The 13,863-nt window shown below is 41.1% G+C and overlaps 1 protein-coding gene across 5 annotated transcripts in view; it reads right to left on the bottom strand.

Moving 5' to 3' along the window:
• The window catches only part of LOC133460620 (protocadherin-9), a 260,285-nt gene extending 251,652 nt beyond the window's left edge, over nt 1–8,633 (bottom strand). For 4 of the 5 annotated variants that reach the window (XM_061741303.1, XM_061741310.1, XM_061741319.1 and 1 more), the window contains exons 1-2: nt 7,879–8,633; nt 4,307–7,445 (exon numbers count right to left, since the gene is read on the bottom strand). In XM_061741303.1, coding sequence (XP_061597287.1) covers nt 4,307–7,342 — 3,036 coding nt within the window. In that variant the 5' untranslated portion in view covers nt 7,343–7,445; nt 7,879–8,633. The remainder of the gene's footprint in view (nt 1–4,306; nt 7,446–7,878) is intronic. The other variant, XM_061741294.1, reaches the window with a different exon arrangement.
• Nucleotides 8,634–13,863: the final 5,230 nt, after the last annotated feature.

Raw genomic sequence — 13,863 nt, 5'->3', positions numbered from 1 at the left:
TTATTTATTAATTTTTTTCCTCACAGGTCTTTATCACACCTCACACTAAAACTAAACACTCCATCTAGCTGATTATTTCATAGGCTGCTCGGTGTTTTTCACTGATACTGTAACAAAAGTCTGTTTTTACTGGAGTGGTCACAACAAGAATGACTATGACACATGAATAGCATCCAGAAAGAAAGAAAGAAAGAAAGAAATGGAAAATATTAGATGACATAAACTCTATAATTAGGAGTGCGTAATACTATACTTAACTGTACAAAGGGACACACTATACTGTCTGTCCCCAGAGCTAAGGCATGATATGTGGTGTAGAAGAGCACATAAGAGCAGCTTCAATCAACTTAACCGTAGGTAAACACTCTCTGCAGATTTGCTCCAATGCCAAAGACAAAAAAAAAAGAGAGCGAGAGAGAATTGAAAAAAAAGATATCCATTATCCCTCTGTGCATTAAGACTTTTTACACATGAGGTGTTCAGGCCTAATGTTTATCTGACTAAACATGTAAACAAAAAAAAAAAAAGAGGATGGTTCCTGTGCACAGATCTATCAAAGGCCATTTTTTACAATTTCACCATGACATTAATTTACAATTTATGGTGAAAAGTGAGAAACATGGATTATCCACAATGTTTCATACATTTTAACTGTGATTACTTCTAAACCCTGCACCCCTAAGTTCCATGTTAACACAACGATAACACGGGCCCTGGGATCTGATGTGCAGCACATAGTTAACGCATCGCCACTGGGCTAATGTGATGACAGCGAACCACATCTATGTCTAAGCCTACTGACAGGGAGAAAGTAAGACTGATGCTGATGATTACACTTGGTTTCTTCGATGTTTGTGTTGCCTTGTGAAACTAGGACAGCGTTTCAGGTTGGGTTTTTTTCCTTCATTGTTGTCTACAATAATGTGAGTCCCTAGAGGGTAAATATTAAGTGAGGAGGAAAACAGTGTGTGTGAGGGGGAATGGGGGGTTGGGGGGGGGGGCTTCTATTGCTATCAGGGGTCCGTATAGAGCTGATACCACAAGGCTTTTGTCTGGGTTGGCACCGGTGTAGCTCTCTGCTATTACTATTCCATACATGTCCTAAACCCCTGAAAAGACACAACTGAAGGTCATGCTTTGCTGTTGCTCTCAAAGTCTTCCTCTGTGCTTTCTTTCTTTCTTTCTTTTCAATCAATCAGTTTCCGTTGTTATTGATTGGTGCTGATGTTGCATATAGAAGTGACTCCTGAAAACTGGAAGAAAATAGCTTTTCAATTCTTAGAGAAAAGGTCAATTTTGAAAGCTATTTCCTCCAACTTCACATCTCTTACTCTTGAACAACCCATTTCACTTAATTGCTTATTTCATTTTAACTTCCGGGGGAAAATGCATGATTTGGTCTTCCACACATGAGGCTGAAAAGTGCATGCCTAGGTTCGTCATCCTATCACCCACCTTTTGCAGTGGTTTATATAGAGAAATACAGTAAATCAGCACCCTATTAGTTTTTATTTCACTATATCACAGACACACATTTTACAACTTAAAATAACTAGTACTAAATTGAAATCATATATATATATGTATTATCTCTGAAATTGTTTAATAATGCAGTTCTTATCTTTTTTCCACTTTTCAGGGAATATTATATGGTAATTCGATGATATTACCTCCTGGATAAACTGTCTGCATAAAATTTATCTCAAAAGTAATTGTTTTTCTTTCTTTCTTTCTTTCTTTCTTTCTTTTTGCATTTGCATTTTTTAAGAAATAAAAAAGAACCATGTTAATCCCCTCCTTATTTTGTATTCACTCTAAAGAAAAAAATCCAAAAGTGAATGCACCTTAGAGGACGGGCATCTACTTATCAATGCTCATGAAATGTAAATGACATGCACTTGTCAATACAAATGGTTGGCTTTGTGTGAAACAATCAAAATATGGATGGAACAATGACATTGACAACATACCCTGCTTGTCATGTCGTTGCAGTTGGTTCTAGCTTATCATTTTACAATGATCAATGACCACTTGACATCGAATCTGGGCTGGTACTTTTATCTGTAAGATGCTTTTGAAGTAATTATGACTGAAAACCAATCAGATACTGAATGCCTTCAGTCTTCATCATTCATCTCCAAAGACAGACACTGGCTGATAATGGAAAGGTAAAGCAAAATGATCTTTTAATCCAATAATAAAGACATGGACTTAGATAATGTATCACTGTGGACACAGTAAAACTATATTGCTAGACATATATTTGAGTATACGCTTACGAGAAGACATCTAAGTATTTGCATTTCGTATTGTTGTTGGTTTCATCTTGAGCTAAGGGTATTGCATCATTAAGAAATTAAGAAATATTTTGGTTTAGATTTTTTTTACATAATTACAGGATTAAAATGCATATAGGATGAGATTCAAGATCAAGCAGTAAAACATAGTGTAATTGTGTAAAGATGATGAATAAAGTGGCAACCAGCTGCATTTGAGTTACAGTATGCTGAGGCACAGTGAGGGATAAGTTTCAACTCACACCTTCAGTCGGGATCGCTTTTATGCTTCACACAAGCATCTTGAAATATATGAATCAAACTACACATAGCTGCACAAGCATAAATGTATATTGTCAATTGGCACTAAAGAGAACTATAGCGAACACATTGACTCTGTTTGTGTGCTTCTTTGAATCGTTTGTCAGAATTATTGATTCCAATAAATCTGGTGTGGAATTGTGGGATGACTGAGCAAATCAATGAAGTTGTGCTTACAGTATAGTGTCATATCTCATGTGTCCCCCTCAAGGGCTGGAACAGCACTGGCCTCCCTCCCTCCCTGCCACGCGACCACCTCAACCCGTCAGAGGCACCATCACCCATTTCATCGCCTGTCCTCGTCTCTCTCTCACATCACCAGCCACACACTCGCGCTAACAGCGTTTGGCGGATGGTGCCACACTGAATGCCTCTTTTGACTGCTGCTTCTCACACAGAAACACATTAAATGCAACCCCAGATGCTGTGACCCGGAGGTATGCATCGACAGGAGTTGCAGAGTGTCACCCCTGTAATTCCACTCTCTCCTCCGGATAGATCTTATCGCTCAGATCTCCAACTGCCATTATCAATCTTCCTGATGCAGCCTCTGCATCATTAGGCTAGAGTATTTCACTAAGAACACTAACATAGTTTCACTCCTTTCTTCTCCTCCCTTGCATTCCACTGCAGATTGGCAAAGTGCCAGGCTGTGCCATGCAGCCCAACACTGCCACCTAAAGGTTCAGTACCACCACCCGTCGAGCCTGACCCGCAGATAATGGCCTCCTGAGCTGCCTTCCTCGCCCCCCCACGCTCTCTGAATCTGCTGCTCCCTCTATTTGTCCACGTGTGTTCCATTAGATTAGAACTGTGTGTTGTGTAGCTGTGCTTTATTAGCAGAAAAATTAATAAGGCTTTGATAAAAAGCAGCATGGATTACGTTGAAATTTGAGGCTCATTATTGGCTAATCCTTTTAGAATTGGATGTGTATCAAGTTCCAGACGAGCTTCACTCAGTTCACTGGTGTGATTTGAGAGGAGGTATTTAATTCAAGCTTAGATGATGAGGCTAAGCCCACAGTGACATTGACAGTACCACTGGCGCAGACTAATTATTGACCATTGTTATTGCAGCAGGTGATGATGTTCAGTGATATTACAATACACATCAAAAGAAATAAAAAAAACAACAACAACAAAAAAGAAAACATAAACACAATTAGATTTTTATGAGAAGAGAAGTGAAGAGTCTGATTGTTTTTTTTTTCTTTTTTGTAAAGTGTATGTCACATTTTGCTGTGATAAGGAGAGTAATCTGAGTAGATAGGCAAGAAAAAAATGTTTCTTTCACAGAGAACACTGAGTCACATTTAATGTTACGTAGGTACATTTTACCAGTGATCTAACCTGGGTGCTGAAGAGAAAAAATAAGGCAAGGCAAGCACTCACTCATTTGCATTTTGTTAAATATGACTTAAATATATATTAATGACAGAAAAATTGTTTGTGATTATTACCCCCAAATTTAAGCTTGTGATTGTTGAGTCCGTCATCAACTCCATTAATGTTCGAGTTACTTTCTCTCTCTTTCTTTTGTGATTAAGTTGAGAAACAGTGGAACTTGCCGAAGCAGTTTGTCTCCAGTACTTTTTTTCTGTTGCTTCAGAGTACCTTATAGTGAGCGCCTAATCTAGAGTGGCACTTTAGCACTGTGGAACAGGGCAGTTATAGGCAGTACTTATAGACCAGTAAAAGTGCTCCTTTACCTGCTGTCTGGTGTGCATGGGCCCCTTCGTCTTGAACCCTCCTTGGGAACTGCACTCTGAGGCACTGAAGTGGTCGGAGCTTGTGGAGGATCTCTTGGAAAGGGTGTCACAGCCCCCAACAAATGTGTTATCCAAGGGGAGTTCCTGAATCACATGATGCTTCTTCACTGACACCGGCGTGTCGGCCTTGAGGTGGAAAGCCGATTGTGGCGAAGCGGACTTGTAGTGCCGAGCCAGATCTGGGCTACTAGGTTTGAAGGTCGTGGTCGGTGTGGCATTCCAATCAAAGCGTCCAATCCCTTGCTCCTCCAGCTCTGTAGGGAGGCTGATGGTTCCGTTGATTGGCTCGTGAGCGGGATCGTCGGGTTTGTTCCCCTCTATGGTCACAAAATTGAGCAAAGAGCTTTTGGGGGACTTCCTTTTCTTACGTTTTTTCTTCTTGTTCTGCTTGCTTTCCGTGTTTGGTGACATCCACTCAGCCCCCTGTTTTTTTCTCTGTGCAGCTTTAAACCTGGAAGCGTGGCGACAGCGCAGCAGCACAGTCACAAAGATGACGATGATCACCACTAAGGCCCCAGTAACAAAGGCTATCATGATAGTTAAATAGTCACCACTCTGATAAGTTTCACTGCTTTCCCCAATGTTTCGGTCGATTGGAGTCTCCATGGTGCGTCGGATGAGATCATAAATGAGTGTTGAGTTGCCCACAGTGTCATTGACATACAGAAACACTAGCACCAGGGTATGGAGGGATTTGGGGTATCCCAGGTCACTGATATTGACCACTAATCTGTGTAAGCCTATGTCAGTTACTGCAGGTTTTTCCTCCAGTGTAATATTTCCTGTGACTGGGTCAATTCTGAACAGACCCTTGTTGTTCCCGCTCACGATAGTGTACTTCAGTTCTGCATTCATCCCTGTATCCCCATCAACAGCAAAAACCTCCGCTACCACAGATCCCGGGATAGATGAGAGAGGGACAAGCTTGAAAGATGTGTTGGAGGGGGGATAAATGACGATAGGGGTGTTGTCGTTCACATCGATGACGTTAATGGTCACCTTGGCGGCTGAAGAGCAAGGAGGTCTGCCGCTGTCCACAGCCCTAACATCAAAAGTGTAGGAGCTCTGTTGCTCCCTGTCAAATGACACATTAGATTTTATCACCCCAGAGTACGGATCCAATATAAAGTTCTCATTGTCATTCAGTATAGAGAGAGACACAGCAGCATTTTCTCCAGCATCAGAATCTGTCACAGTTATTACCCCAACAGTGCTGTATTTAGGAAGATTTTCAGACACAAAGAACTGAAAGTGGTTGTGTGTGAACTTAGGATTGTTATCATTTTCATCCAGCACAGTTACAATAACAGCTGCCTGTGTTTGCAAAGGGGGTGTCCCGTTATCTCTTGCTGTTACAGTGAAGAGGAACCTATCCTGATCCTCCCTATCGAAAACCCTTGAAGCAGTCAGGACCCCTGTTTTACGGTCGAGATCAAAAAATGATGCATTCGGCCCCAGCTGATACACAATCTCTGCGTTCTTCCCGCTGTCCTCATCAGTGGCGCTGAGAGTGGTGAGGAAAAGGTCGCGTTTGTTGTTTTCCATGACGGCCAGCTCAATGACTGGCTGAGTAAAAATAGGCGGGTTGTCGTTCTCATCCTCCAGTCTAACTCGTACCAAGGCAGTCTGATTCAAGCTTGGCTTTCCAGAGTCCGAAGCCACAATTTTAAAGTTGTATTCCTTCGTCCCTTCATAGTCAAGCAGTGCAGATGTCTCTAACAGATACTGGTTGTCATAGACAGCTTTGAGATGGAAGGGCACATCCTTCTCTATGAAACAAATGACCTTGCCGTTGATGTCAGTGTCTTTGTCTGATACTGTGATGAGGGCTATCTTGGTATTGATGGGGTCCTTTTCTGAGAGGAAAACAGTGCCATTAATGGGACTGATTATGTATCTCAGGTCTATATTCGGTGGATTGTCATTTACATCTGTTACATTTATGGTTACAGTAGCTCTGGCTGGACTTGAGCTCCCATCACTGGCTAATACAGAGAGCTTATGAATAGCAGTTTCTTCCCTGTCCAGAGGTCTCTGCACTGTAATAAGCCCAGATGTTGTATTTAATGCAAATAGTCTTTTTGTAGCAGGAGAGACCTGTGTCCCAAATACATAATGTATCTCTGCATTTGCTCCTATGTCTGCATCAGTGGCCTGGAGCTGCACTACAGAAGTGCCAATAGGGGAGTTCTCTGGTATGTGCACCTCAATCTGGCTCTCTTTAAACACAGGCTTATTATCATTGACATCTGTCACAGTAACCTGAAGAATGGCAGTGCTGGATTTCTGTGGGCTCCCACCATCCTCTACTTTAATCTTCATCACATATGTATCCTTCTGCTCTCTGTCCAGATTTTGCTGCACAATGAGCTGGGGCCACTTCTCCCCTTCAGGCGTTTCTACTATGTCTAAGCCGAATGCACTTTGCCCGTTGATCAGCTCATATTTGTGCACACTGTTGGGGCCAGTGTCTGGGTCAGTAGCAGAAGGAATAGCGAAGCGGCTGTTAATGAGGGTGTTCTCTGGGATGGAGATGTTGATCACGGGGGATGGGAACATGGGGGCATTATCATTTGTGTCTTTGACAATTATCTTGATCTTAATTAGCCTGAAATAATCATTAGGCAGGATGACCACTTCAATTTCAAAGGAGCACTCGCTGTCATCAAATGAGGGTCCGGGGCACAACTTCTCTCTGTCTATGCGATTTGATGTTGTGAATATCTCTCCAGTGCTGCTCAGAACACGGACCAGTGGGTTATCTCCTGCTTTAGAGACGAGCCGGTAGACAAGATTAGCACTTGCTCCAGTGGCAGCATTTGTATGGGAAATGTTTAGGTCCTTTGGTATATTCCCAATGAGAACATTTTCTTGCAACTCCTCCCTGATAGGGTAGATTAGTTCTTGTGCTATGGAGGGATCTAACCATATACAAGTGAGTATGGTGCCCAACAGGTAATAGTCTTTTAGATCCATGACAGCGTTTCCAGCCTTCACAATTCAATGGTTTCTTTCTATGCAACGTTGTAAAAAGCAGTGACTCCTTGTATGTGATGGCAGGAATCTTCCATGAACACACCTATGAATACATGACAGAGTTTTTCTTCAGTAAAGTAACTTGAGCATCCAGAGTAATTACACATAATGAACAATCAAGCCCTTTCTGGCAGGCAACAGTTATAACCACTTATATCCACTTTGATCATTTTAGAGAATGTCATAATTAATCTACCTACAAATATCTGAAAAGATTAAAAAAAAAGATTTACAGTAAATTGCAGCAGTTTTTCCATCAATAAATCTAACAATGTTCAACTCTTGAGGTCACAAAACTTCCCAAGACATTACGCATTCTTATTAATTTCACATTTAAATTGTCAGAATTAAAGAGCTTAAGCTGTGTGTGTGGGCTCCTAAATGAATGCATGCACATGAATGAAGCCTACAAAGTAAGCTCAGTCAGATGTTGAATTCAGTGGGCAAACTGAGACCTATTCTTATATCCTACATACCCAAATCCGTTGCAGCGAAGGGGGGAAAACTGGAAGGTGTCATCTCATAGTCTTCTTCACCCAGTGTGGCACATATGCGACTTTATTCTGGTAAAAAAAAAAAAGACAGAAAAAAGGTCCTTCTCTGTCAGATCTGCGTCTGGGTCCAGGAAAGAGGAAAAAATAAATATATAATAATTGGCCCGTGGGAATAATAATCAAAGAGGAAAAAAGGTTTGGGACTGAGGCTTCTGATGACACAAATTGGGATGAATTAGAAGCTGCATTGCCTGTGTCGCAGTTCCTTCCCCCCGTTTAAGTTGAGGATGGACGGGGACTGGAGTCACCTGCGGTGACTGCGGTCAGCCTCGTGGTTTCTCCCGTTAGAGCCAGTCCCAAAATCACTGCTTATCATCTCCAGTATACAGATCCCGATGAAAGAGGCAGCAAAAAGGCGAAAGAAATCGATTTATCTGTCTATAATTTTCCTTCTCCAAATCTACCTGTGAAGGTGAGGGAACAGACGAGCGGTGCGCAAGAAAAAACACTCGCGTCCCGTCATGTTTCAAGTTCACGGGGCTCCATCAATAATCACCAAACGTAGACACAAGGTTTAAAAAAAAAAAAAATTATGAAGGTATTTATTGCAAAAAAAAGCGATCTCAGAGTCAATCCCACCTGAAGATGCCAACCTACATGAAAAAGGCTGTTGAGTGTTACACCGATGCGCAGAGTGCATGTGCCGTTTATCCCCGCACTCTCACTCCCAGAGCACAATATCGTGCACTAACTCTTTGTAAACCCATAGGAGGGGAGGTGAAGTATACCCCTCCGAGGCCCCGCCCACCTCCCACCCGCCGAGCCTCGCCATTGGACGCCACCGCTCTACGGCGGCTCTACGTCACACCGAGAGGCAACGTGATTGGCTCGCGGACCCGTCACTCAACGCCGTTCACTGTGGGCCGCCCGCCCCGAGATGATGCTCAGCGAGGATGCTGCGGGCTGCAGACGCTTAACCGAAAACACCGGAGGCTGGAGGGAAGGATGATGATGGTTTGATGATTATGATGAAGCGCGAATAGCTGTTTATGATCATTTAGAGACAAAAAAAGAAAAGAAAAGGAAAGAAGAAAGGAAAAAAGGTGGACGTCCTCTCTCGTTTACTACTGTGTGTGACTGTGTAAAAAAAAGCAGGTAACAGTGATTGGTTCTAAAGGGACGCATCAAAATCCCAAACCAACCTGTTTGCCTGTCGTCAGGTATAGGCTGCAATAATTGTGATGGACATTGAACAAATAAATAAAACTATGACAGTGACACTAAAAGCTCTATTGAAAAATGTTCCGTGGCTACTAACATTAAACACGGGCTACAATACGATCCTTGTGCGAGAGTCACTTATAAGTGCACTCTTCTGCACAGAGAATCCGTTGTCTGAGCATCTTTTCACGAGGTGCATATGCAGCTCTGTCCAGCACACTTTGCTCCCCGCAGCCAGTCGTCAGCATTTATCCCGTAACAAATAACCTTGACAGTTATGCCTGAATTATAATGATGATGCTTTGACAATGTCATTAAATGGATCTTAAGAGACACATTTCAAAGCAGCGTGCTTGAGGCTGAATGGTGCCGATCCACCGCATAATAAGAGGAACAAGGTAAGTTGAAGATGGTGGATTGAATAGGAAATGGAATTCCAGCTATACATGACCTTTTAATAATTTCAGAGCGTCCGAGTTTCTGTCATTACTTAGTTTCAGTTTTGCGTAGATAACTCTCAGTTCAAATCTGCTGCTGCCGAGGAAAGCAAGCTGTTGAACTCGCTCACCGTGTATATCCTGTCATGGTAAACACTGCCATCTACAGGTTGACCTTCACACATGCCTGGACCATTCTGTGTGAGCTGCAGGTCTCTCAGGGGCGTCAGTTGGGTATGGCAAGGTACGGCAGCCGCCACACCTTGGCTTCAGGGGAAAATGTAAATGTTTGTTTTTTTAAATACATTTATGGAATTACTCTGTCTATTTGTATTGATTATTCTATTATTTAATACATATAAAATAATTACAAATGCAAATCAGAACAACATGATCGATTTCACTAGTTATTATACACTGCAAAACCTCAACATCTTAACAAGAATATTTGTCTTATTTCTAGTAAAATGTCTAATTTTTAGTAAAAAAAAATCTCATTACATTTAAGACAAGACTCAAAAACTCAAAAAACAACAATTTTCACCTGTTTCAAGTAGATTTTCACTTAAAATAAGTAGAACATTTTTTCTGCTTGTAATGAGAAGATAAATCTTGTCCCACTGGCAGATTTTTCTACTTATTTCAATTGAAAATTTACTTGAAACAGGTGAAAATGGTCAAATAAGTTATTTTTCTGGCGATGACTCTTGTTTTAAGTGTAATGAGACTAAAAATGAGACATTTTAACTAGAAATAAGACAAATATTCCTGGTAAGATTTTGAGTTTTTGCAGTGAGCGAGACTGCATTTGAAAAAGTTCCAATTTTCTTGACCACACAGATCAGCTCCATAGCAGACTTCTGTGATGAGTATTTGCTGGACGTGTTGATTGATACTCTAGTTAAGTTCTGTGACTCGTAACCTTGCCATACCTTAGCTTCCACTGAATTGACGCCACTGAGGTCTCTCCATTTCTGATCAAGATTTTCCTTTCAAAGGGCCGCATAATAGAGTAACTGAACAAGAAGCGATGGGTAAATAACTAGAAAAGAAATGTGAGAATAAGTCTCTGTGTTGGTAAACAGTCATGGGAGTGATGGAACACATGGAAGTCACACTGGCGATGTGAGAACTGGCTGAACATTTCTCCTGGGGTGGTTGGTTTATTGCCCGGTCAGCAGTTCCATTAACAAAACCCAACTAGTGGCCTGACCTTTTCCGTCTTGGATCCAGCCATCAGCGTCCTCGGCAAGCGAGAGAACAGCTAAAGGAATGATCTGTCAGTTTGCTTTAAAGTCTGACACCCTGATGTAGCGGGAAAAGTGACAGCATAGCTGTCGACGGTGGTGAAACACCTTCCCGTTCTGGCGGCCAGCTGGAGTCATTAGTAACTCATCACCTGCTTTTACTTGCTCTCTGGGAGAGTGACTACATGTGTCTTGGGCTTTTTGTTCTGCATAATATGCTTCAACTCACCAGAAATGTTTAAGCTTAGCCAGGTCTAAGGTGTGTGTATCTATACGTGTGTATTTTCAGAGGGATAAATGCATAGAGAACAAAAAGTGAACTTTTAAAACTTCACAATCTTCAAAAGGAATGCTTAACACCCTGATATCGATCACTCGTAACAAGCAAAGTGAAGTCTCTGTGTCACGGGTTAGGAAATCATATTTATTTTCTCGTTAAGAATAAGTTGAGTATCACATGGACATTGTGTTTCACATCAGAAGGGTCGAAAATCTGCAAAAGCACAAGCCACCATTCTAAACTGACCCAGTTTCTCAGCTTTATTATCTTTTTTATTTTCTGTTTCCACTGGCTGCAGCTAATGTTTCTGCCAGTCAAGTTATTGAGGAGAGATGAATAATGCAGTGTGCTAATATATGCGTTAAGTCTTGTGGTGAACCACCCGCAATCTCCTATCGAAGAGAGAGCCTAAAGGAAGCAGCTACACCTAAGGTCTCATGATGCCCCTTTAACCAGTTGCAGTCAATCACCCTATTGACCTTGGTTTGATTCCCACACTGACTTATTGACTTGTCCAAGCTGTTGAACAGAGCTCATGAATAACACAAGGAACAAATATGTTTATCTTCCATGTCCATTAAGGTACAAGGTCAAACAGATAATATATGAATGTTCTAACTTAAACAAGGTCTACCGAGTTGCAGCCAGAAAATATAAACAGTCACAACTTCTGTGTTGATAGAAAAGGGAAGAGTTAGTATGGCTAAAGGCGAGAGTCTTTCTAATTAAGTTCTTATATTAATGTAAAGAAATTAAGTTAACACTCAATATCAGCATTCTCAATGAGAAAACTGTTTCAGCCTTTGACGATAGTCACACAGAATGTTTCCTTTTGGTCAGCAGAATAGAGACGTGCAGAAATTCAGTTCACTGCTGAGCTAGAAAAATAATTAGAGGAGCCTTTTAGAGTGTGAGCTTTATAACAGTCAGTGCTTCCTTTTTTTTCACAGCACACATTTGGTCAAAAAGATGAAAAATAATTTAGACTGAAGTGTAATTATGCATATCCCTTGCAATGACTAAAGTGACTGAGCAACAAAGTGTAAATGAAATGATAACTGTAATGAATACTGATTTTTACCTTTATCTTCCCACCTCGGTTCCTGTAATCAGCTGACTCTGGGAAAAAACATCAATTGGGCAATTATCACCTTAGCTGAATCCTGTTACTTCATACTGTTTCATTTGCCAGATAAACAAATGAGCATGGAAACCTTGGATTTTGCAACTGTTGTATTATTTGAGCTATTTTAATAGGGTGGAAAAATTGTTGCCAAATTAATTTTATTTTGAGTTACATCTCCATAGTTGCAGCAAAGGCACATTCTTCTATCTCCGCCTGTTTTGTTTTTTGGCAGGGTATGAGTAGAAAGTAAACCTTCTCTAATGCTATAGCTGAGCTTACTGTCTTTTTTCCCTTTGTTTTCTGATTCACTGGATTCCACCAAGGACACTGGTTTCATTTCTTCCCCGTCGATATAAAGAGCCACTGCAATTGCAGTGAAAATGTAGGCTTTTTCACTTAAAACCTTCGGCAACTTCTTTCTGCAACCCTTTAAGTGCAGCTTCTCTCAAGAGCGCTAATGACCCACAGGATAATTGGCATGACACATGCTGTGGACTCTGAATACAAATCAGATCTTCCAATCAGCCAACTCCGACCTAAAAGTTGAGAAATTTGCAAGAAAAGATTTGGACAGGAAATGGCTTATCATTTTCTTTGAAAGCCATTTCAATGGAATCCCCTCAAGGAAATTGTTTTATATCACTTAACAAGGCTGTAACAAGGTACTTTGATATGTACAGAGCTTGAACTTTACAGCTGCTACCTTATGAGTCAAAATGTAAATGCTTGTTCAAGGTAATTTTTTGATTCGCCATATGGCAACCCCAGGTACATCCCTCAGTTGCTGCTGAGCGCTCTCTTAATTGCAAAAACATTTTGAAAACATTTTACATGCAGCTGGCAAACCCTTTACCCCTTCACTCTTGGCATTTGAAACATAAAATGCCATTCATATTAATCACTCAGGCATTGATTGACACATTCTATGATCCAAAGAGATATATTTGGTTGATTAGCGTTTGAAGGAGTTGAAAATGTAATATATCCAAACAGGAGTCGTCTCCCCTCTTTATAGTCAACCTCAGGTTGTAATTTGTTCTCTCCCTTCACTTGTGGCTTCTCCATATTATTATTTTTTTTCTTCTCCCTGACACATTTGAATCGCAGATCGCTTTGCAGACTTTGCTCTGAAAAAGGTCAGGCATCCCCTGCTTTTTCTTACTGACATGAAAGCCAGAAGCCTAACTGTATAGGATGAAATGGATCTTGGTCAAAGATGCGGTGAAGTAATAAAAGAAAGTTGAGAAGCCTCCTTCTCTGCTTAGTGCATGCACAAGTATATTTGACCTTGTGCAGGATGACTGAAGCACTCCGAAGTTATAAGATACTTGACATGCGCTCCAACACCAGTACAAATTCAGATCACGTCAAACTGAGTTTTATATTTGGACAGGGAGAGCTTGTTCCTGGACCTGAAAGATTTGGCTTTAAAATATCCTGCACGTTCATGCACTTCTGATTTACAGTACTGCGTTTTTTTTTCTTTCTTTTGTATGTTTTGAGTTTCTGGATAGCATACTGTGTATAAGCGCAACACCCCTCCAGTAACTATTTTTAAAAGCCCTCTACAATGCCTCAGAGGTTCGTTATCATGCTTCAAATATCACGCAGAGAAATTTCAAAAACTAGCCGCAGCCACGTGTGAGATACTGCATG

The sequence above is a fragment of the Cololabis saira genome, chromosome 2, assembly GCF_033807715.1.
Source record: "Cololabis saira isolate AMF1-May2022 chromosome 2, fColSai1.1, whole genome shotgun sequence".
NCBI lineage: Eukaryota > Metazoa > Chordata > Actinopteri > Beloniformes > Belonidae > Cololabis > Cololabis saira.
The sequence above is the reverse complement of the archived record's forward strand: the minus strand, read 5'-3'. Positions and strand labels throughout refer to the sequence as shown.